The 25,159-nt window shown below is 39.4% G+C and overlaps 1 protein-coding gene across 3 annotated transcripts in view; it reads left to right on the forward strand.

Annotated features, from left to right (window-relative positions):
* The first annotated feature begins 19,915 nt into the window (after positions 1-19,915).
* The window catches only part of TSPAN12 (tetraspanin 12), a 41,367-nt gene continuing 36,123 nt past the window's right edge, over positions 19,916-25,159 (forward strand). For 2 of the 3 annotated variants that reach the window (XM_021553450.2, XM_077783437.1), the window contains exons 1-2: positions 19,918-20,003; positions 20,365-20,501. In XM_021553450.2, the coding sequence (XP_021409125.1) occupies positions 20,436-20,501 (66 nt within the window). In that variant the 5' untranslated portion in view covers positions 19,918-20,003; positions 20,365-20,435. Of the gene's footprint in view, positions 20,028-20,364; positions 20,502-25,159 lie in introns of all 3 variants that reach the window. The other variant, XM_021553449.2, reaches the window with a different exon arrangement.

Consider the following 25,159-nt stretch of genomic DNA (forward strand, 5'->3'; position numbering starts at 1 on the left):
CAGGACAGCACAAACACTGGGACATTGTGACTTTTCCTCTACTCATCTTTGCAAGCTTGGGGTTAGCTAGCAAAATTCTCAGTGAGGCTTACTGTGCCAGGGTATTTTATGTATGTTATGGTGCACAGACCAAGGAGACCAAGGAACACAGCTCTTGGGGTTGTGTCTCAGCCATTTCCATTAGTAATGGCATGTGCTCTGTGTCTCTTAGTGAAACAGGAAAATTAAGCTCTAGTGGGGCTGGATGCTGTCTGCAAGTTCAGAACTCCCCCTGTTTATGTGTAGTGGTCTATTGTAATGTGAGTCTCTTATAGAAATAGAGACCTGCTCAGAAAACTGTTTGCTGTTCCCTTTACAGTAAGGCATGGCAGGGGATTGTGAGGTGAACTACAAAGGAAAATACAATTCAATGTGTTCACTATTGAAAAGAAAACAGGAACTTATTTATCTACCTGTGGTCTTCTTTAGTACTTTTAGACAAATGAAAAAGCTCATGTTTTTCCTTTCTGCCCATATTAACTCATTTTGTATAGTCAAATGACTAGCCACGCCAGCTTCAATAGGATTGCTTGTGTCAGAGCTGTTTATCATGACATAGCAATGGCACTGAGTTTAAGGTGACATTTAAGAAGTGATAAGCCAAGAGACCATAAAAAAGAAACTGTTTTTACAATAGAAAACTTCCTGTTGTTTATAAATGCAAAGAATTAACTCTATTGATTAACTCAACTTTTAGAACAACCTAATTAGAACAGCTTCTGATAAGGAAACAGGGATTAATGACTGTTTATTGGAATGCAAATACAGTGAAAAAGAACTAAACACCAGCTGTGAACTCAAGGTAAAAAATTCAATTTGTGAATTACAATCGACATTGCTCAAAAAACTCCTTTGCAGCTACAGAGCTGCTTAGCACAGGAAGCGAAGGGAGGCCACAGGAGCTGCTGTTTTCTCCTGTTTATATAATGTTATTAATGTTGATGGCTTTTCTCCAGCAAATGTTTCACATAAATCATGTTTCATCACTGTGACGGAGTGATGACACAAAGGAATATTATAGATGCCCTGTGATCTACCTAAAGCTAATTGCTTGCCTAGGTTCCATTAGTTTTCAGCTGACAGGAAAAAAAAAGCTGAAACATAAATTTATGTTCTGATGTGCACTTCTCAGATGAGGGTTATGATTTTCAAATCTCCCTCTCTCTGCACTTACCCATTCCATATCTCTGTAATGTCCTTTTTCTATTCTAATTGCTTCTATCTCTTCCCATATGTAGAGCTGTTTGACACATCTGACTCCATCGTTTCCATCTTCGTGTTGCAGCTGCAGTCTATCTGTTGATACCACTCTTTCCTTCTTCCTTCCAAATCCATTCAATCTTCTGAGCTGTATGATTGATTGCTGGAGCTTTCTGTACGCGTTTAGGACTGCCACAGTTCTGTATTTACTTTAGTACTCTGATTTTAACTCTTACCTAATACAGCGTTTCTGGACTTACAGTCCTTACATTTTGTTTCTTTGTTTTCAAAAAAGACACATTTCTAAGGATATTATTTGAAAAAAAAAAAAATCAGGAAAGACCTACCTAGCCCATCCCTAGATTGTTATTCCGGGTCTCAGCTACTGCTGGCAGGTTCCTGCACTGTGCTTTCTCCCAAGCAAGCTTCCCTGCCTGTGGCACGCAGAGGTTGCGATGTACATCTGTGTGTTTCTCAGGGCTCTCAGGACTTCCAGACAGAATGACAGCTAAGTGGCATCCACCAGAGCCTACATAAAACTGCAAGCCTGGGTAGCTCTTAAACTACCAGAAAGGAGCAGTTTGGTTTTCTTTGGCACCTGCTCCTGCTGCACTCCAGCAGTCCTGTGAGGCAGGCCAGAATCCATTCACCACGGTGCACTGCTGCGAGCATGTGTTGTGGATCGCACAGTTCCCAGCAGTTCTGGCTGCCATTGTCAGTATCAGGCCTGCTGGTCTCCTCACATGCTTTCAACTGTTTTATTGTAATTCCTCCTCACATCCTGTTTGTTGCCTGCTATTTTTCTGCTGTTGCAGCTGTTTTTTCCATTCCTTCCAGTCCACCCAGTTTTGCAGTCCAGCTGTCCCTCCCAGCTGCCATGGACTCCACCATCTCCCAAATTCCACCCTTTCTGCTGCTGCAGGGGCATCACCCACAGCCTCACTTTCCCTCTGCAGGAAATAACTATCATTCCTGCTGTACTGCACACCATGGCTATTGGAGGACATTAGTTAAATAACTGAATTGTCTTGAGACTGAGCACTGTCTAAGGATTACAGCATGATTGTATTTTTTCTGAGCAATCAATTTTATGTAATAGGAAACTGCATCCAAAACTGGATCCTAGGAAAAAGCTGTGTCAGAGTTTTAAGTACATAATGTTATCCTAGTTTAGTGCAGCACTATGCAGGAACTTCACACTTCCATAAAACAATCCCTGAAAAGGGCAAATTTGGCCCAGGAATATTGTGCCTGGATGTTAATCTCTCTTGAGAAATCAGTTTCCTTTTCTGCTGATTACAAACTCTTGGATTCTGAGATTCACATTCCTGTTTCTGGAAGAAAATCCATAACCCCAGATAATTAATTTGTTTTAACAGTCAACAGGAAAATGGAACTGCCATTTATCTTTCAGCTTGACTTTGTGTACAGACTCAGGCAATTATATCTTCTTCTTTTAGTTAATTTTATCTACTACAGAGTCAGTTAAATTTGCTTGCAGATTTCAGTTATTTCCTGAAAATCTGCAGGATATGAGCAATTGCTGTTTATATATTAATCACTGAAATGTTTTATCCTGACTTCCTAAGGAAATAAAGCTTACATGAGCAATCCATATGTTTATGTGAATACTTCTTTATCTGTTTTTTTTTTCATTCTGCTCTGTCTCTATAGAATTGACTAATTTCAACCTAACTGAAAAAAAGAAAAGTTGCTCTTTTAGAGATTGTGTACTTATTAGATGCTTGCCTGCTGCTAATAGTTAGGGAGTTTTTCTCCCTTTCACTGAGGAAAGGATTGCAATATGAACCTTCCATGTATTAGACTCAAGAAAATCTATTCAAAAGCAATGAGTACCCAAACCATAAAAAAATCTTCTGCTGATGAACATAACTTATGAACAAGGAACCAACATAAGCAGTTTTGGTGCTCACAAAATGTCCAGGTTTGTTTGCTTGATTTTCTTGCCATCCTGAATGCTGGACCATGTGGCAGTAAATTGGAAAGTGATTATCTTAATGATTGCCTAAACATTTTAAGTAAAATTTGACATTTCAATTGCCTTTAAGTATATATCTGTAATGAAAGACATTTTCTGCTTTTTTCTTTTCAGATTTATACATGTATTTTTTTCCATCAGGCCAGGACATGCTTGTGCTTGGAATTGGCTCATATCTACTAGTTTCCACCAATAAATGCTATAAATTTCTGGTATGCCATGAGTGGCAAGAAGAATGTGGGATATGACACCATCTATACCCTGAGCTGATAAGAAGATGTGTCCTCTGAGAACTGACGTCTACAGATGGAGCAGGTAAAAAAATAAAAGAGCTGAACAGTCTTGTGCTCAGAGCACACATCTAGATGACAGTGCAGTTGTATTACTCTCCACTTAAATTCATGCTCTTGTAGCCTTCTTTGTCCCTAAAGCAAATTCACCGAAGTTGCAAGTGGCAGCAGAGGAAGGAAGTAACTGAGAAATTTCCTAAAATAATGACATTATGATTGACTGGATTAGCTCAGGTGACCCAGAATAGGATGCAGACTTTGAGGGCAGGCATGAATCTTCACTGCTTCTGGGTTTACAGTCAGATATGTGAGGATAACCCAGGAATCACCTCTTTCATGGTTTCAAGAGCTGTGCAGAGACTGAGGCACTCAAGAAGCTGGAATTCAGACTCGGAGGAGTTACAGAACAGTCCTTGTGACAGAAGGCAAATACCCTAACTTCTTACCAGGGAGAGATGATGTACTGCAATTCAGCATAAGAATGAGTCTACATCTTTGGTTTGATAATGTAAGGCAAAACTTGGGGCAAAAAAGGGAGAACTGAGTTCCTTGAAATTTTATTACCATATGTATTCAAAGTGGTAATAACATTGTAGCTGTGATACTCTCAAAGATACAGGCAATTGCTCTTTCTGGAGAAGCTAACTTAGATGATAATTATTATTTCAAGGTGTATAGAATTGATGAAAACACAGACAACTTGGAGAGCACAGAAGTTCCTCCCTGTCCTATTGACTTCTGTTACCTGATTTTTTAAACTTTCACATGATCTAAATGTACCTATTTTAGAAGTATAGCTTAGCTTACAAGTGAACAGATCCTATTCCTTACTGGCTTGAATGAGCATGCTTTAAGGCTGTTATGGTTTATTATCTTTGTTTTGAAATGCAAATTCATGGTCCCACATGCAGTGAGCCCTGTTGTGTTAGTTCCTACAGAATTAAAGAATAAAAGGTGATGATAGGCTAAGTTGTTTTTCATCTCATGCACTGAAGGAGTAACATTACCATATTTTTAGATGAATTCTAAAGGTTTGCAATCAGCACATACCATAATGATACCTCATTTTTGCATATATGCCAAAATCCCTAATGTAAGCATGTACAAAGTTATTTGAAAATGCGCTGTGAAACCAGAAGGGGCAGTAAGTGCCATTGCAGTCCATTTTAGAAGGATTGCTCTTCTTCCAAGTTCTCAGACTTATTCTGATATATTTCTTATTCTGATTTTATTTCTTTATAGTTCTTATTCTGATTATCTTTCTTTGTTTCTTTCCATTATTCTGATACATTTCTTTCCAAAACAGAATTTTTTTTTTTTTAGAGCACATGGAGAGCTTGCCTCTCTAAGTGTCAGGATTGTATTTCAACAAACTATGAAGAGAATTACACAGTCACAGTCACTTTGGACTTCACTTGCATAATAATAGTTGCAATGAACAGCCTACTTTCAGGGTAGCAAGTGACAGGAGTGCTACAACTTTTCTAACATGAACATAAGATCTTACTAAAAAAAAAGTTAATTTTCATGAAGAGGTTCTAATTTAGAAATTCTTCACCTCTCATTTTCATGCATGTTGTTGCAGAACTGTCTGGTCTTTTATATTTGTATATGTTATATCTATTAAGAAGTTGTAAGAAACAGGATAAAAAAGCCCCTTTTTCTAGTCTTACCTGATATTGAGTATCTTTCATTGATAGGGAACAGATTTAATTTTCAAAATCTTATAAATCATCAAAAACTCATTTCAGTTTGACTGTGATGGTATTTATATTCTGATAAAATTAACATTAGGAATTACTTTTGTTAGCAGTGAAATGTGGTACTCCGTGATTGACAATGAAAGGGAGATCTACACAGAAAGGGAGAATCTTTCTTGAAAAACTTGACAGAAAGTGCAAAGAACTTCATATATCTTCCAAGACAATGTTTTACAAACTTTTGAGAAAAATCTAGTGGCTCCTAGATTATGTGCCTAAGGCATAACTTTAAAACTATTGCATCAGACAATGTTATAATTCAATAACAACTCCTAATAACATAGTAAGAGATGAATATTTGGTGAAAATAAAAATAGGTCCTAATTTTTTTTTTTTAATTGTGTATGTCAATCTCTCTTTGCTGTAATTATGTCTGGGCTTTTTCCATTTTGAGGCTAAATGCAAATTCAGATTATAAATTATCCCTTCTAAAGAATACTTACTGGTTAAATAAAATCCTAAAACAGTATGTCTTAGCAATTATTTTCTTTTGTAAACAGGATCAACACAAACAGTGCTGCCAGACGAGAATGATTAATGGTTCAAAACACTATAGATCTGCATTATGTAATGCATCTCATATCCTTGAAATGAGGATTGTAATTTGTCATTGTTGTCTAGAACTAAAATTACAACAGGTAATTTGCAAGAATAGATTGTAGTGTTTTATAATTGCTTTTTAAAATTCATATGGTCTTATATTTGAATAAATATTAGATCTCAGAGCAATGCATTAATTTTCTGTATAGTGACGTGCAATGGCTGGGAAATCAATTATGCCTTTTCTTTTTAGCTAAAATGACTTCTATCATATTTCTCATATGGTGTGGTACCCTATAGGTAGTGCCAAAATACAAGCACATTCCTCCTACCAAGAGGTACTCATTTTGTACTTTTATTTCTTTATCTCTACTCAGCCATGTGATTGGCGGGGTTCACAGCTAACCCTTGAGGTTAGAGCACATTCTGACTGCTCATGGGAATTACTTTTTGGTCTGTTGTCAGCATGCTCTTACAGGGGGCTGTTTTCTCATGGGCCCTCTCCAGCACCTCTCCTTGTCACTGCTGTGTGCCCCTCTTTCAAACAATGGCCTTGGCTCATTCTAGATATATGCTTTATTGTAGGCTGTTGAGTTCATTAAAAGGCATATGATAATTCATAATAAAAGAATTTCTCTCTCTGAACCTCTCTGTACTCAATTATAGAATTGCAAAGGAAGAAAAAATCATGTAAGAGATGCCAAATAAAAAAAATGATTCACAGCAGTTTGTTTATTTGGGGTGTTGTTGTTATTGTTGTGGGAATGTGCTAAGAAACCAACATTTTGTGTTGTGATATGGTCAAATGTGCTGTAATTGTCTGAATGAGAAATTCCATTAAATCACTGACTTGTGGTTCTGGAATTGCTCAGTGACCTCAACTGCTGGAGGACAGCTGTAGCCTGCCTTCTTTATTTACTGATGCTGGCTCATAAATGTATCTTGCTAGCTAGGACAACAGAGACAGGTCCCTTGTGGTCCACTTTGTTGAACTTGACTGAGGAATGTCTGCCCCTGCAAAGAAAAATATTTGGTTTCCAACAGAGAGCTAGAAGTTTCTGTGCCAAATGGGACAGTGTTTGGAACAAGCTAGAATAGAATGGAAAGAAGATTACATTATCATGCTAGGACTGAAAGTTACTATGTAGGTACCTAAAATTGAAATACATCTATACAGTTACTTATTTACTGTCAATGTTCTCCCTTTTCAATCAGTGTTAATTGCATGAAACTAATGAATAGTCCTTCCTTAGCATTTTCTTTAAAAAAATATAGGCACATTTCCTTAAATAGGCAGTAAGCAATATGGTCACATCAAACTGTTTAAAAGAAGACAAGTGCATATCACATCAGCCTTCAAAGACTCTACAGGGTCCTGCAAAAATTCATAGTAGCCAGAGCTAAATGCCTTTGTATGTAGTGTCACATGTACATTTAAAGTACAGTCTGGAGGTACTCTGTGTCTGCCGCCTGTCTCAAAGATGTGAGAACTTATTCGCTATTAAGAATAAATATATTTTATGGCTTTTAGTTCAGAACCAGCATATATGAATCAAGGAAAACTGTTGTCATTCGATGATGACTTCAGGGTTGACTTTTAGTCGCCCCCTTCCAAACACACATCCATTCCATATATGTATATATATGCATGTATGAGTGCACATATATATATACTTGTCTTGGCAGCGGTACTCAGCACTTGTTCTTGATAAAATGTTTCATTATCTGTCCCTGCATAATTCATTTCAGTTAGCACAATATAGACTTAGAGGTTCAGAAATTGAAAGAGATAGGAAAATAAAAGAATGCACATTTTCACTGAAGACATCTGTGTGGTTCTATACAAAAATTTTATATGACTGAGTTGAAAAAGAGCACAGAGAACACTGTAAAGGTAAGCTATAGAATTTAATGCAATGTCATAAATTTGTTGTATTTTATTAATTTATTTTTGATATTACATTAGGAAGTTATGGTTACATTATATAATCTTGTGAGATAATTTCAAAAAATAAAAAAAGATGCATGCTCATATAAGTTCTGTTATAATTTTAATTTCTGTAGAACCTTGCTAACCTCCTCACCTCTGGTGAGTTCTGAGAGATTTTCTGTAGAGTCTGTTCACAGGAAGGCTGAAGGCATGGATACAGCTGGACAAGACACGTGCCTTATTCAATGAATTACTAGTAGCTATCATTTACTGCCTTACTACAGCAGTGACAAAATAGTAACAGAGAGCTGAACTCCCATATCGAGTAACATACACACACCAGCTGTCCCTTTAACCCACTGCTCTCCTCTTTTCCCATAAAACCCTTTTTTTCTGTCTTTAGATATTATATATTTTTCTCTTATGAATAATAGTTTGTTTACAATGTCACATCTTCAATACCTAGTGAATTATGGAAAATTCTGTTATAATAGAAATAAAATACTTCACAATGATAAAAGACACGAAGAAGTTTGCCTTTCATGTTAGTATTTGTGCAACTTTAAGAAATGTCTTTGCATCACATACACAGGTGCCAAATGATGCAAGGAGTTACCATGGATGCAACATTGAATGACAAAATCAGGCTTCATCATAGCTTTATCTTAATCATCTTCAATTTTTCCGTATGTTCCAAGTATTTTACAGCATATAGTGAACATGAAGCATAACAGATCTGTGGATTGAAGTATGATAAGTTTCAATCATTACTGTCCTGTTTTAGTAATAAAACACTTTTTTTTCCTATCATTAATTGTATAGAAAAAAGTAAAGTAAGACAGAAAGCATGTATGTACTTTTTATACATATCTTCTTAAGATAGTGTGAGAAAATTTCTCCCAGTAGAGACTTTACTACTTAAGACTGCATAAATCACAGTGATCCCATTAAAGGTCCATAACTGGTGCCACACTGTGTTTTATGGAAGAAAGTTATGGTATAAAATGGTTAGTTTGAGAGGGCACCCAAGGTAGCACAGAATCTGTTATTTGTCAGGTGAGAACAGCCACTGTTCTATCACTTTCAGACTGCTATCAAAGGATGCTTCCTTCATTGAATATGAATTTCATATATGAAAGAGCTTTCATTTCATTCTTTGTATTATAAAATTTTCTTGAAAGAAAAAAAGAAAATGTACAAGATATAGTGCTATTCATAAAGAACATAAACTTTATGAACAATTCAGATTATTACTTTCATAGAATTGCATCACTCAAGCTTAGTGACCAGCTTACAGAACTAACAAAACATTCTTAAACCTTCATGCTCTCAGGTTTAGAAAATAATAACAAACAATGGTGAGAGACTGTCAAAGTTTAAGAGTAGAACATGTAGCTGGTAAATATATAGGTTATATTTAAGACTGACAATAGCATGAAAAACCACACAACTATAAATAATCAGGTACACATTTAAACTAGGGTCATATCAAACATAACTCCCATTTTTGTTGTTCAGTGACCTAATTTTTTTTTTTTTTTTAATTTGGACAGCAGGGAAGGTTTCTTTTTCCTGTGTTGCTAAGTAAGGTACATTCTTAACACCTTGTGTATAATAGTTTGAAAAAATCCTCCTCACCTCCAGCTGCAGTTTAATCATTGCATGGCTTCAGAGAAGGAAGGCACCAGTGTGGACTAAAAATGGACAGATATAGAAAGAGAGGAATTTTTACAGATGATTTCTCTTACATCAGGTGGTAAAAGCAAAGTTTTACTGAGGAGTGCTTACTTGAAAATTAAAGACTTACCTGACCTTCTGAAAAAATAAAGACAGAGAACATAAGAACTGTCAATATGAGAAATAAAAGAAGAATGGCGAAGCTTACAATGAGGATCCCTAAGTTGTTGTAAGATTTGAATACCAGAATTCAGGATACAGAAAATGAAATTGTTGATAACATTGGGGAAAGAATTAAAATAGATTTATAGGTATGAAAGAGGGGCAACATGGCACAGAGTAACACAAGTAGACATGAAAGAAGACTGAAAGAGAGTACTGAAACTCATGGTCACTCATGAAAGACCAACATAAAGCCAGTAAACATGTTGGAAATAGTGGCTGGTCAAAAGAAGTTTGGATGGTCATCTCCTAAACTGGTCAGTGTTTTAATGAAAAGAAAATGTAACTGAATGGATATTTTGTAAAGAAATGCAATAACTAGCTTTAGCATGTTTTTTCAGATTTTTTTTCTGAAGTGATTGCTCTCTTCCTTCATCATTAAAAAATTAAAATGTGTTATTCTACTGTTGAAATTATACTTTCAACTTTCACTTCCTGTTACCTCTAGTCTTCTTGAAATTTGTTGCCATTGAAACTTTCCCCTCTCAATAAAATGTTCTGTACTTCTTTTGGCTTGCTAATAGTCAAACATAACATCTGGCATTAGATTTTGACACAAGTGTGGACTCATTAGTTTTTAAAGCCATATTAAAAAAAAAAATCATTGTCCTGCAGTTAATTACTATTTAAGAAATGGATTTTATAGGCAACAGAGGATTTTTTAAAATTCTGCAATGAAAACTGCCATCCCAAGTTCCAGAAAATATATTCTTGGTGCTCAGTTCAAGGCTGTGGCCAACACTAATCAATGTAGCACCAGTACAAAGAAGGTGTTGTTATGATGAGACACAGATGAAGTTCTTTTTCCTTATCTCCTAGACCCTGTAACTCCTTATAAATCCAAGATGTCCCCAGAAGTGTCCCCAAAAGGTTTCATACTATTTTAATCAGTTTTGTGTCTAAAATACTGCTGCATGTAAAATTTGTTCTGCTCCTATTTTTAATGTCTTACTGGATTGAATTAAATATTTTTTTGACAACTAGGAAACATGAATAGCAATCTAGGTATTCAGCTGTTGAAAAACCTGAAAATGACTTCTAACTTGGAAAACAGATTGACTTCTTTTTCATTCATTAAAAAATGAAAAGGAAAGCACAGACTAAAAAGATTACCTGAGGCAGCCAGGTCTCATTTGCAAAAATAACAGCAATATAAACATGTATTACATAAAAGCCAAAGTAATTAATATCTGTACAGCCAAGCGCATATAAGAAGTAGTTCATACACAGTGAAAACTATAGCTATTAAACTAGTCTATTAATCTGTAAAGCAAATTTTGTGATCAGTTAGCAATTTTTCAGTCTCGAATACGACATTTTATGGGAGTCTAATTAGATTTATGTTTCAGCTCTGGGAATACCACTGTGTGCACTTTTTCTAATGCTTTATAGGCCATAACAAGTTGTTCCTAGGACACCTAATAGACAAGTCACATTTTCATTATTCACTGGAGCCTTGAGTACATTTAGGACATGTCCTGCAGAGCTGTTCATTGTAGTGGTTCAAGGACACCTAGTGCTGTGGAACAAATGCTTTATTTACAAATATAGATTTAATGAGTTTCTGAAGCATAGTAAGATATCCTTTCATCCTGAAAGAGCTGATACATAGCAGTGTGGTGCAAACAGAGAAGACAATTCAAATTAAAATATGTCAGAGCTATTAAAAGCATCCTAATGGTGTAGTTGTGAAGTAAGATTTCTTTGATAAGAAATCCCCTGTGACTGTAATGTCATTTTAGCATCTTCCAAATGTCATCTGGAAAATCATGGATAAATGACAGACGGTAAGTGTCCAAGTCACTGATACATTAGCTCAGAGCAGACAATTCTCTTTAATAATGGTGTTTTAGTGTTGCACAAAATTGAGCTTTAAGGCATTTGATTCTCTAACTGTATTTTTCAGAGTTGCCTACAAATTCATTTTACACTGATTCTAGCATTGCCAGGATGTTATACTAAAGCTGTACAGCAGTTCTGTACCTCTGTTTGTGCCCATCCACCATCTTATGTGGTGGATGATGTAGCTGTGTTCAGCCATGTCAGTGCCGAAGGGTGGTAGCACAAGAACTGATGATGTCCTGTACTTTCACCCTGATTCTTAAGATTTTCTAAAGCCTTCCGAGTTTACAATCTTTTGGAGAACTTTCTCACACAAGTTTTGTAAACAACATATTGTTTACATTCTTTTATGGGGGTGGAGAAACTTGATGTACTAGTGGTTTGTCCAATGTCTTTGGAGAGGTGGCCCATTCACTCTCCAATCCAATGTCACCTTTGGGAAAGTATAAAAGTTGGAGTCAGATAATAAACCTTCTTCTTTACCTTGCAAATAGCAGGTGGCTCACGTCATGCTTTCATGTGTCCTATAGTGACACTGTACCACTGAGTGGCAGGCCAGTTCTGCATGCTTATGTCTGCATTGCAAATCCAGCACCATTCCTCAGTCCTTCAGTGGCCTGTTGTCCATGGGAGTAATGCATCAACATTTCAATAATACCTTGTTAACATGACAAGCAACCAATTGACCCTTGAAAAACGGGCTACATTTAGGGAAGGTAATATAAAGAGACTCTTTGTGGTGGAACTTTAATAAAAAAATGCCATACATTCTCAGCTGCCTACTTAAAAATCAAAATACTTGACAATTACAAGTACTTGAGAATATAATGAAGTTTTGTGTTCAGATGAAGCTGTACAGTATTTCTGCTGTATGTATTCATGATGTAATGCTGTTTGTCTTGCAGCAAGGGTATAGAGGCTTCACAGAAAAAACAGACCCTACACAGAGCACTACTCAAAAAGTGCTAGCACAGAGACAGATGAAGTTTAGGGTACAAGCAACCTATTTCAGATAATTTTCAGGAAGTAGAAGAAAATATCAAGGAAGTCACAGTCATCCACTGTCCTTAAAGATTGTTTTGGATTTTGACTGAAATGAAAGCTAGTTACTTGCTGACTCTTGTAATACTAGCCTAATAATTCTTGCATACACTATTTCATATTGCAGAAATGTGAGACTGATTACAGTGAAGGAAAAATATGTTCATAACCTTGGTCTCACTCATCATTCTGTGGAGAAAAACAGCTTTAGTTTAGATACCTAAATATGTAGTTTCTTCCACATCCAAGTTCAAAGCAATTAAAACCTACCATTTGACAATTTAAGATATTCTATAAAAGAAAAGATGAATTGACAGGCATCCTTCTCATAAAGATTTGTCATGCCTTTTATAATTTTTTTATTTAGATAACCATCTTGGCAGGTGTATACCTTTTTTCCTATAGAGATCCAGTTATCATACATCAGAGTTAAAAAGCCATGGTAAAATCTATGTCTTCTGATATGGAAAAAAAACCTTTTTTGTAATTAGCATAAAATTGTAGCCAGACAATTACTTTTCTTTCCTTCTATGAAGGACATCTGTCTAAAGCATTTTTGTTTCATCTTTCCTACCAGACTTTGTAATAGTAGCAAAGCAATATATAGTTCTTCAATATGTCTTCTTGTTTTCTTTTTCAAGCCTCAACATCCCTCCATCATTCTCCAGATTTTTACATTCTTCTTTGTCTCACCTACTCTTAATGTCTCTTAGTTTCTACTTCTGTCATTTTTGTGTCCTTCTTTCACTTGCATCTCACTCAAGCCTCCAAAGACAGTTTCAGAAGCAGTTTTCATGGGAACTGTGAGCCAGCCAGGGGGACTTTCAGATCCAAGGAAAGGGGAACATCATTTGTGTTAAGGTATCTCAGGTACTGTTGCTTCAGGCTTTGCCATCAGAAGACTGGTGTGATTGTCATGGTTTCAGCCAGGACAGGGTTAAAATTTTGTGGTAGCTGGGAAGGTGTGTGGCCAGACTTTACTGTTATTCCATACCACCCCATGTCATTGCCAGGGGTGGAGGAAAAGGACTCTTGCTTCCTAGGAGGAGGGTGTTCTTTCAGGTGGAGAAAACATGGCAGATGGGTGGAATGGTTCAGTGTTTGTTTATTGTTGGGGGCTTCTACATGTTTTTGTTTCTCTGTCTTATGCCTTTTGTTATTAATATTGTTGATGTTACTGTTCATTTTCTTATCTCATTTCTGCTTACAGTAAATTGTTCCTATCTCTCAACCTGTGATCTTTGTCTTTTGGCCCTGCCATTGGAGGAGGGGAGGGGAGCAGCATATGCTGTTTTTAGGGGGAAGTACTAAACTGGAGAATAACTTTCCTAAACCATGACAGTGATTCAGAAACAGCCTCACCTCAGAGGCTGGTTTTATAATATACATATTTACATATTTTTTAATATGTATCCTGGATAACAATCTCAGTGCAGAGAAGAATCTGGACAAGATACTGAAACTAAAAAGGAAAAACAGATTTAGCAGTAGAGGTCATGTAGAAGAGGAGAAGGAAAAATACGGAGATTAAAAGGACAAGGAGAAAAAGAAAAAAGGTGAAACAAATGGAAAAAAAGGAAAGACATATTCCTTCCCTGTAAGGCTACAAGAAAACTGATGATTACTTAAGTAACACCGGATTGGATTTTATCACAACTAGTAAGTTATCTGCTAATTCTTAATCAGACTTGAGCTCTGAATCCTGTTAGCTCTGAATCCATCATTAGATGGAACAATAAGGTGTAACAGGTGACTGAAAGGCAGCTATGTGCAGAGCAGCATATTCACCTTAGCTGGCAAGAGATTTTCTATAAAAGCATATTTCATATGCACCTTCCCAAAGAAAAACTGCCCTAAGAAATAACTTATCAAATGTTGAAGAATAAGGAGGTGTCATAGTTAAAGATGTTGGTCAATCTTTATTCCTCTATTAAATTATGACATCAGCTTTAGTTATACAATCATATGCATTCTTCTCCTTGACCCCTGCTTCATTATGTGCAAAGAATGAGCCTTTTATATATTCTTTTAGCCTCATTCAGCAGGAGGTCTGTATACTTTCCACTATTAAGTGTAAATAGCTGTTAAGTTTTAGCTGTTAGGACAGCCATACATTTCCTGCTGGCTTGTTTTGTGACTCTCATGGCACACATGTTACACAAACATTCCTGCACATTTCTCTGAAAGAACAGTTTTATCATCTCTTCCCTACAGCTGGGAAATTCAAGCTGTACAACACAAGTATCTGAGAATTCAAGCTAATCCATCTGAGTAGTTAACAATGAATTACATTTCATATTTTTAAAGGGCAGTTCCCAGTAGCTTCAGATAAAATTGTGAATGTTTAGTATTTCTCTGAATCAGCCTGTGAGATCTCAAGCTGGGCAATGAAAAGAGAGAATAAAGTAACTGCCTGGGAAAACTGTGATTAAGGAAAGTTGCCACACAGGAACTTTGCAGTGGAGACTGACTACAGTTCTCCAAAGCAGCTGCTCTCTAGTGATGGGATCTCCTTTGTACTTCCACAGCACCAGGGCTCTATGATAAGAAGTGTCAGCAACCTTGATAAATAACGGTGCTGTTGACACATCAAAGATAATAAAATGTGCTCTTTGCTCATGTAAAAATCCCCTGTTGTGCCTGAAAAGGAAGTGAAGACTATCATCCACAGAACTCTGAAGATCATTGGTAAAAACCTAAAACTTAGGAGACTTCAGAGGTGGGCTTATGCAAGTTCAACAAGGCCAAATGCAAGGTCCTGCACCTGGGTTGGGGAAGTCACAAACATAAAAAGGATGGGAAGAGAATGAATTGAGAGCAGCCTCAAGAAGAAGGATTTTGGGGCGCTGGTGGACAAGAAGCTCAACATTACCTGGCAGTGTAAGCTCGCAGCCCAGAAAGCCAATTGTGTCCTGGGCAGCATCAAAAGGAGTGTGGGCAGCAGGCTGAGAGAGGGAATTCTGCCCCTCTACTATGCTCTGATGAGATTCCATCAATAATATTGCATACAGACCTGGGGTCCCCAACATAAGGACACTTGTTTGCCTTGTCACTGCTGCTGCTGTCCTCTAGTTAAGCAAGAAGGAGGACATTCCTCCCCTTAGTGTGACCATGAGGAGATTCTAGAGGGATACTGATGGCCAGGACAGGTGAAAGAAAGAAGATAGACAGAAACACAAGTTTAGAGAGTAACCTAGGTTTGAAGAGACCAGCTGTGAGGTCAGACCATGTTGTTCAGGGATTTATTAATCTAGATCTCAGAAAAAACCCTGCTGAGGTGTTATTTCAATTCAGAGAGCCTAGGAAAGTTGCTGAGCTAGAAATCAGTGAAGACCATTTTCAAGAGCCCATTAAACCAAAGTGTTTTCAAGACTATGGTTTTAATTACTTAATCTTGTTAATCTGTATTTTATTAATTTCAAGTGCTGCCTTATTCCAGACCATTGTTTACATGTTCAAGTAAAACCAAGCTCTAGAGACAGGAAAAAGTTGGTGCCTTTTGTTGTCTTTTTTTCAAAAGAAAGAAGGGAACTTCTACCTCATGGCAGCAATGCTGGGTTCTGCTACAAACATGCATTTACAAGACAGGCTATTCCTGAGCCAACTAGTACACCTTCCATTCGAAAGATATTTGTGTATCTGATATTTTTTTTCCTAAACAAACCTCCATCCTGCCCTTGACATTAAACCTGTCATTAGAGAGGCATACTGATTGAGCAGACAGTCATAATCAGAGCTGATGACCAGACAAGAAACAAGTTTAAAACCAAGGCAAACCAGACTACAGTGAAGTGAAAAAAGTATCAAGGAAAGAGCAGAATAAGAAAAACATAGAGATAAGGGTTCTAGAGAGAACAGCTCAAAGAACAAAGGAAAGGAAATTAAGTAAGTCTAAGTCTCGGTTTAAGAGCAGACAGATCTGGAGCAAAGCTGAGAAAGAAAAGACCAAAGTACAGAATACCATTATAATCATGACTGGGAAGGCAAGACCAAGTGATGAGATGCCTACCTGAGACACTGACAAGCTAGCTTCATTAATCCATCCTAAATTCAGCATTGACATTGTTAGTCATGCAAATTACTCATTGCAGACAGAGGTTAGTTACAGAATTTGCCTGCCCAGGCTATACTTGGCAGGGACTTGGAATTAAAAAGCTGTTTGTAGAAAGGAATGAGTTAACTATCCTTGAAACTTTACAAATACAATGGAAATTAAAGGGATCACAGAATTTTCACATCTAACAGACAATGTGGCAGGAAAAATATATTAGCTCATTAAGAACTGCCATGGTGCCACCAAAGACATTTCTAGCTTATACTAACATCTTGAAATAAACCTGTCCATGAACAATTTCTTCATTGGAGTAGACCAGGTAGAGCAGATACACCACAAAATTAAAATGAATGTGTACCAAAGCACATGTGTATGTTCCTCCATTCAGTGCTCATCTGGTGGCATAAAAAAGGTCATTATTTAACTAATCACTTTTTCAGTGATGAAGTTTCCTGCCAAATATTAATAGGTAATTATCAGCTATAAATTTATATGCATGCCTAATGCTATTCCACTTGATCACACAGTTTAAATTAAAGACACTTACAGCCATGTGCTGTATGGGTTCTTTAGTATCCACTGCTCTTTTATTCAGGTTTCCTGATGAGGAACAGCTTACAAAACCATGCTGTTGTATTAATGCACACTAAATGTCTATCAAACCACACCCTTCTAATAGATTTTGAACCTGCTGACTAATTTCAAGCACATCTGACAAAGAGGAGGTAACTTACAGATATTAAGTTTCCATACATCAAATTGAAGTAGGCAGATAAGCAGAGGAAAGAGATTATTGGAATTAATTTAATTTCCATCCCCCTCTTCTGTCATTGATGAAAAGACTGTATCATGAGCATTTTATTTAAGTCTAGAGATTTCATATTAGAAAGCTATTGTGGATGTCTTATGACAGAAGAAGAAGCTTCTCAGATTGCAGTTTATTAGACATCAGGGAATCCAAGCAAAAAAAATACCAATCCACAAGGCTTTACATCTTCATAAGTCTCTGTGCATTAAATAAGCATTACATTCTAACAGCAAACACATATTTCAAAAACTTATAAAGAGCTTCACCATTACACTTCTGTTTGTGAAAAATGTCCTAAATCAACAGGTTACTCTTTAGAATGTATGGGAACTGCCTGTGTATTTCTTTCCCAGTGCTGACATCATGGAAATATCACAAAGTTTGACAGCCTGGTGGAAAGCAGTATTCCAAAGAGACCTTGCTCTTGCCCCTATAGAGTTGAGCAGACATTCATAAATAGGACCTGTTTTCTTTAGATTTTGAGCAAAATCTCTTCTGGACAGCTAATGATTTAGCTAACAACCAAATGACAGAGAAATTGTTTAAGCAGCTAGGGGACCCTGTTTATATTTGTGATGAAGTTGTTGCAGCAGAATTAAAAAAAAATAGTCTTAGAGTGTCTTATGACCAAAGAGCTCAAAGAATGAAAGCTAGAGACATAAAATCTTGAAGTGCCGTGTAGGAAACGCTGCGCTCCAGGACGGCTTAGATGAATGGAGATGAGATATCTCTGAAGGCTGCTCTTAGAATATCAGGTTTATTAGGGATGGAGAAAGGTCTTGCTTGGAGCTGCCAGACGCAGCACGTGGCGAGGCCTGAGGGGATGGGCGAGGGGAGAGACAAGAGGATGCTCTAGGACAGGGTGGAAGTTCTAAGAGAGGGGAAGTTCCAAGAGGGCGTCTGGCCCCTTGGAGACCCCTTATCAGGGGGCTTCAAGGTGGGCTGGAACAAGGCTTGGGCCGATGGGGTCACAGACACTTGATGTTCCAGGGGAGGGTTACAGGTATGGGGTGAACCGTACATTTTGGGGGGTGAGATGGAACAATCCATTTGACTTTTGGACCTCTCTGTAGGTAAGGGCATTGTCCAGCCAGTAGGGGGGATTGTTTTCATCCTGGCTGTACTATTGTGAATCTTCTGCCAGGCAATATTTATCTATCGTTCCCAACAGTGCCATTTTTAGCAGGGTTTTTAACATCTAAGATGTCTAAGAGACTGATTTTTTTCCCCTAATTTCCTTATTATACTTAAGGAATAGTTTTAGACTGAGCCAAAAAATATCTGAAATGAGTAAGAGAACTTCTTGTATGCTATTTTAGGCAGGTTTAAAGAAAAATCACTGAGCCTAAGATAACTGAACATTTTTGTAGTGCATTTTTTATAAAATTTTGCTCAAGAAATTTGCTGTCTTCCCAGGAACAATTAACAACACAAATACACCTCAGTTATTTTTATGTTGTTTTAGATCAGACTGGATTGTTCTTAGCCAAGGCTGGACCTCAGTTGTAAACTGATGCTGTTTTTGTAAACTGGCATAGATTCACTGAAAATACCATACCTGTTCAAGATCTGTTTGACTGTGTTCATGTGAAGTCTGTAGTAATAAAAAGAATGAATGGTATGTAAACAGCAGAATGAATGTACAATGTCACCTTTTAACAGTATCTGTTGTAGTTCCATTTGCCTTATTTAGGTATGGAATTATCAACATTCACTGAAGATTTGAAATGTAGATAAGACACTTCCCAGATAGGCTCATCATTTCACAGAGGATCGAAACAGAAGTTAAAGCTTAGCAAATTTCAAGGAGGAAAAACTCTTCACCCACTACTTTTCTGCAATATTCTTAACTATTTTCAATTTTACTACAATTTTCACTTATATGAATTTATCATAAAGTCCCTGTTGCATGGGATTTTATGTCCTTCCATGTTCAACTTCCTTTTTAAGGAGGAACGAATACACTTGAAGACTCTGCCCCAGTTCACCCACACATCCCCACCGGGGCACAGCCCCACATATCCCCGCCGGGGCACAGCCTCACACATCCCTGTGGGGGCACAGCTCCGCCGGGGCACAGCCCCACACATCCCCGCCGGGGGCACATCCCTGTGGGGGCACAGCCCCACACATCCCTGTGGGGGCACATCCCCGCCGGGGGCACAGCCCTGTCGGGGGCACAGCCCCACACATCCCTGTGGGGGCACATCCCCGCCGGGGGCACAGCCCTGTCGGGAGCACAGCCCCACACATCCCTGTGGGGGCACAGCCCCACACATCCCTGTGGGGGCACATCCCCGCCGGGGGCACTGCCCCACACATCCCTGTGGGGGCACATCCCCGCCGGGGGCACAGCCCTGTCGGGGGCACAGCCCCACACACCGCCGCCGGGGCTGCTGCCTCCGGGTCCGCGCTGGCGGCGGCGCTAGGACCGGGCGGGCGGCGGCGCATGCGCGGCGGCGCGGGCCGGCGGAGCGCTGCGGGCGGGGCAGCGGCGGGGCCGGGCCGGGCCGGGCCGTGCCGGGACCGCCGCAGGGCATGGGCGCTGCGGCTCCGCGCTGCGCCGCCGCGCCCCGGCTCCATGAGTCCTCGCCGGAGCAAGTGAGTGCGGGAGGCGTCCGGGCGGTAAGTGGCCGCTGTCCCACGGCCGCCCTGCCTCCCCCGGGCAGCGCGTCCATCCTGAGCCGAGCGGGAGCTGGCGTCCCCGGGCCGTGCCTCCGCTGCCCCAGCTCCGCTGTGCCGCTGGAGTAGCCCGCGGCTTCTCCCTGCCCGCACATTTATTATTGTTATGAGAACAGCTCGCCCTCGCTGTCTCCGGGCGGGGCGGCAGGGGGAGGGAGGCTGCCGGGGTCTCCGCGGGGCGCGGCCGGGCCGGGCTCGGCGCGGCTCCGCCGCCTCCACCTGCGCGCTGCTCCCTCTGCGAGGCGGGCTCGCCCACCCCTCTCCCCCTCTTGCCCTGCAGGGCGCCGGCGGCCCGGCCTCGGGCGGGAGGATGTGGTGAGAGCATGGGGCTGTGTCCCGCGGGGGCTCGCCATGGCCAGGGAGGACTCGGTGAAGTGCCTGCGCTGCCTGCTCTACGCCCTCAACCTGCTCTTCTGGGTGAGTGCGGCGCGGCGGCCGGGCGCGGGCAGGTGCCGGCCCGGAGGCCGCGGCGGGCCCCGCCGGTGCTGCCCTGGTGCCCTGGGCTCCGTGCCAGGCAGCTCCCGCAAGGGAGTACATTTTACTGGCGGGAAAAATGCCTTTGGAAACCGGTGGGAAGTGAAATTGAATTAGGGTTACTAGTGGGAATCGGTGTACCTGTAATATGTGAAGAAGGGAATATTCACGGGTGGCTTCCTGACTACGTGAGTTTCAGAGCATCCTATGACCCAAGATGAACTCCAAGCTCTTGCAGGTGTTTGAGTGGTCTGCCAAGAGTCTTTTTTTTGTGCATTCACTGAACAGATCCTAAGTGGCAGGCAAGGCCTTTTGAGGATTTCAGTCAAAGCTGTATTTATAGCAGCAGGTTTCTCACTCTCAGCACAAGTGGGTGTGATCAACTCTTGTTCCTTAAGCTTTTGGAGCTTTGAAGAAACAGCAGTATGGATATTTTCAGAGTCCTCACTCATTTGCAGCAAATGAAATCTCATCCACATGAGTAGATGAGATTTGTGCATGGTAAGGGTTGCAAATGGAATGACATTGCACACCTGGGGCTCACACCTGATTCATAAGGGCTGGCTCCTGAGATGCTCTAGACTTGAATGATGCAGGGATGGGACTAAACCTAGTTTATATCTGATTTTTTTTTCTACCTGCATCCAGCTCTGGGATCCCAAACACAGAAAGGACATTGACATGTTGGCATGGGTCCTGAGGAGGGCCACCAAGATTGTTAGAGGGCTGGAGCAGCTCTTCTGAAAGGAAAGGCAGAGAGGACTGGGATTTTTCAGCCTGGAAGAGAGAAAGCTTTGAGGTGATCTGTGTCCTTCCAGTACCTGAAGGGAGCCTACAAGGAAGATGGAGCAGGGCTATTTACTAAAGTATATAGTGACAGGACAAGGGGGAATGGCTTCAGACTGAAAGAGAGGAGGTTTACATGACATATTATAAAGGAAGAAATTCTTACTGTGGTACCAGTGAGTCACTGAAACAGGTTGCCTAGAGAAATTTTGTCTAGGCAAAAATTTCCCTGAAGGTGTTCAAGGTCTGAGTAACCTCTTCTAGTGAAAGGTGTCCCTGGCCATGGTAGGGGCTTTGGAATTGAGATGAAGTCCCATGATGACTGAAAAATCAGAATATGAATGAAAGAGAAACATCATGTGGAACAGAATGGTAGTTTTTGTGCAAAAAGGATTGCTTTGTTCAGGCTGGGGTCATGAAACCTTTGAAGCCTGAATAAAACTGTGCAGGAGTCAATGTACCAGTCACTGTCTGGTAAGGTCTGACTCTCAAGCTCGTAGAAGAGAACATCTGAAGTAAGCTTCAAAATGTGTCCTGTGTGCAGCTGTCCCAGTATGTGTGATGGGACTTCAGCATTTGTCACCGCCAGCTTGATGAGGATAGACTAGTGCGTATGAAGCTCCTAAAGATTAAACAAATGCCTAGTCTGATCATTAATACTGCTGAGAAACTGAAGGTGCAGATGGTTGCTGCATAACATCACTGTCTGCATTCTTTGGTTGGTTGCGGTACCTACGGAAGCAGAGGAGTGAGAAAACTTTTATCAGTCACTCTGCTGCTGTCCTTGTAGATTCTCCACAGTATTGCTTGTAAATATACAGCTGTATGCTCTGCTAGAAAAGAAACTTTTTTTACTGAGCTCAGCTGATGAACTGTGAGGTACCTGTGTGTGCATGAGAGGGAAGCAGGCAGGAAGTGGTGTTACAATGCTTTCTGTTGCTTTTGACCTGAAGTCTGCTGAGCTGTAAATAATCCATAAGCAATCAACTGAAAGGCCAAGGCTCTGTTATAGTGGTTCATCATGTTTTATAATGTTTTATAATGACAGTAAATATACTGCCTTTACTGCTCCAGAAAAACACTGGTTTTGTGGAATTGAGTGGATTGGTACTTTAGGACCTGCGACATGCAGAAAGCCTTTCTTCTTACAAGGTAGTAATAAATTCATCATCAGTGCTCTGTTGTTGGTTAAGTGACTGGTGCTGGTCATAGACCTGATGATACCCCTCTGAAAGCTTTTTTCATGGTCAACTGAAGCATGCATCTGACTGCAGGATGTCTCTTTCATAGCAGTAGAAGTTGCAGTTTCAGGACATCCTCAGTCTTCTCATTTTGTTTTTTTTTTTTGCTGTGTTTTTTTTGACAGTGCCCTGGACAAGGAATATCCTTCAGACTAAATCCTGCAGTTAACATTCTGTTTCATTCTTCTGCAATCCTCAGATATATATATATATAAATGGGTGTCACTTCTTAGTGTAATTTGCAAGACTGAAGGATCCAACTTGATTCTATGTTCTGTAACACTACTATTTCCAGTATATTAAATTCTGGACAGCCTAATTAAAGAGAAGACCTACAAAAAGGCATGATTTGGTGTTTTGTGGTCAAGACTTAGTGCTTAGCTAAGCAGCCTTAGTGGTTCTTGAGGGAAGATGTATTCCTACTTCTTCCTATTTTTCTATTCTTAGGGACAGTACTGCTCTTTGTTATATCTAGATTGTGTGTGTGTTGGGACTTGGAGAAATTTAGTTTTGATAGCTTTACAAATATATTTTTTGAAGTTTATGAGACATCAGTGTTTTTCCTTCTGGTGGGGGCTTTACTGGATTGGCAAGCTCCTGATGCTGTCCCAGTGCAGTAGCAGTCCTGGCTGTAACATGAGTATCCTCATTGATTTTGAGCACTGTATAATTTGTCCTCACAGAATCCCTCTTTGCCACACTTTGCAGTGCTGCCACTGTTCTGTATTTTCCTGTGGTTATTTTACTAGTCAGACCACTTTTGCAAGCATTTATACTAGGCAGACCTTCAGTCAGAGAACATGGTCAGCCTGTAATAACGGCACAGGCATATCACAGGAGATACTGGAGTGCAAGTATACCCTGTGGGTTGTGCTAGAACAGGAACTGGCAAATGATGCTGAATACAGGGAAAATTCAGCCTCCTGGCTGCTTAGAGTAGTAGGGGATTAAGCAAAGCAATAATTTTGAGATATACAGGTTTGTTCTACTTTCCTTTGCAGCTTAGCCAGGTATGTTTTTTAAAAAAAGTTATTAATAGTTGAAATAGATGAACTAGATAGTGATAGTAAATGCAACTAAAAGCAGCACAATGATTTTATTGATTTTCTCAAGTTTTTGGAAGAAAAGCAAAATGTAATGTGGCAGGAAGAGTGCATGAAAAAGTCTGTACGGACTTTTTGTCTTGAGAAAACTCAGAACTTTTTTTTTCCTGGTGAGCATGTGAGGCAGAAGCAGCTGCTGTTGTGTCTCTTGTAATTGAGGATGACTGTACTGTAGTGCTGTGGACAAATCAAGGTTGTAAGTTGCAGTTGACTGTGTCACAGGTGGTAAGGATCTCTTAACTGATGATTAATAGTGTCAGTGGATGTTTGAGCCAAGACAGTGATGGTGCCACTTTTCTTTCACCTCATGGGCTTTTTTTACCTAGGGATATGCTGTTTCTGTTGAACAGTGTTTAAGATTTCCTTCAGCAGTACCATTTAATTTCACTTGTGTGACTGCAGCCAATAAATGCTTCTGGCAGGTAGTGGAAATTGTTTGCATCTATATTGAGCTTGTGTTTGTGAATAAAGTTAAAAAAATCACATAAAATGAAACTGGAGCATGTTTCCAGTTAAGTACTTCGTACACTTAAATCTAGTTTTGCCTATTTGTACTAATTGAGAACTCAGTGCAAGTGAACATGAGTGTTGTTCTAGGAAATAACTAAGGTTTGTTGGAAGCAGTGATATTTTATTTCCTGTTTCCTCCAGTTTCAAATGCATGTGTTGAATCTTGTAATTTTTTTGCTTTATTTTTCAAGTCAGTTGTGACGTGAGAAAGAAATCCGTCTATCCTGCCTTCTGTGAAACCAGATTCTGCATATTGTTTCTCCTGCATTTTGACTTCCACTCTTGTTGAACTTGGAATGAAAAGTCATTCCAAGTCAAAACAGGTCAATGTTTTAAGTTTAAGTAACAAAAAATACCCATTGAAATGAACACTGCCTGGCCAGGTACCTGTAGCACAGTAAATTGTGTTTTAGGCTAAATATCCTCTGATTTTAGAGACTGCATTTTAGACATGTGGAATTAAAACCTGCTTTTCTTAGCATTCTTTGTATAAAGAAAATAACTGTGTCATCTGTGGGAATATGCTGTCTCTTTAAAGGAATGATTTCAACAGGGGAAGCTATAGGAGTAGTTTTAAAGGACCTGAACTATTTTTAATTCTGATATTTGAGAAATCTCTTACTTTTTGGTGTCTTTAGGCTGTAATATTTATACAGTATTGTTACATTACTAGACTCTGTCCTAACAAAGTAGAGTTCAGCCGTAAGTCAACTTTGTGTCTACCTCTATATATTTTATTCCAAGTATCTTTGTAGGTGATATGTCATACCCTTTGTAGCATATCAGCTGTGAATTGCTAGATGAGTTTCTGGAAAACTGTCCTGAAAAAGAGTGGCTTAATGTGCTAATGGAAAGGGAAAAAACAAACCCAAGACCCCACCCAAATGTTAGAAATTGCAATATGCTTTTTAATTCATAAAGAAGTGAACCACAGACACTTTTTTGGTAATACTCACAATTA

This window comes from Lonchura striata, chromosome 5, assembly GCF_046129695.1.
Source record: "Lonchura striata isolate bLonStr1 chromosome 5, bLonStr1.mat, whole genome shotgun sequence".
Classification (NCBI taxonomy): Eukaryota; Metazoa; Chordata; class Aves; order Passeriformes; family Estrildidae; genus Lonchura; species Lonchura striata.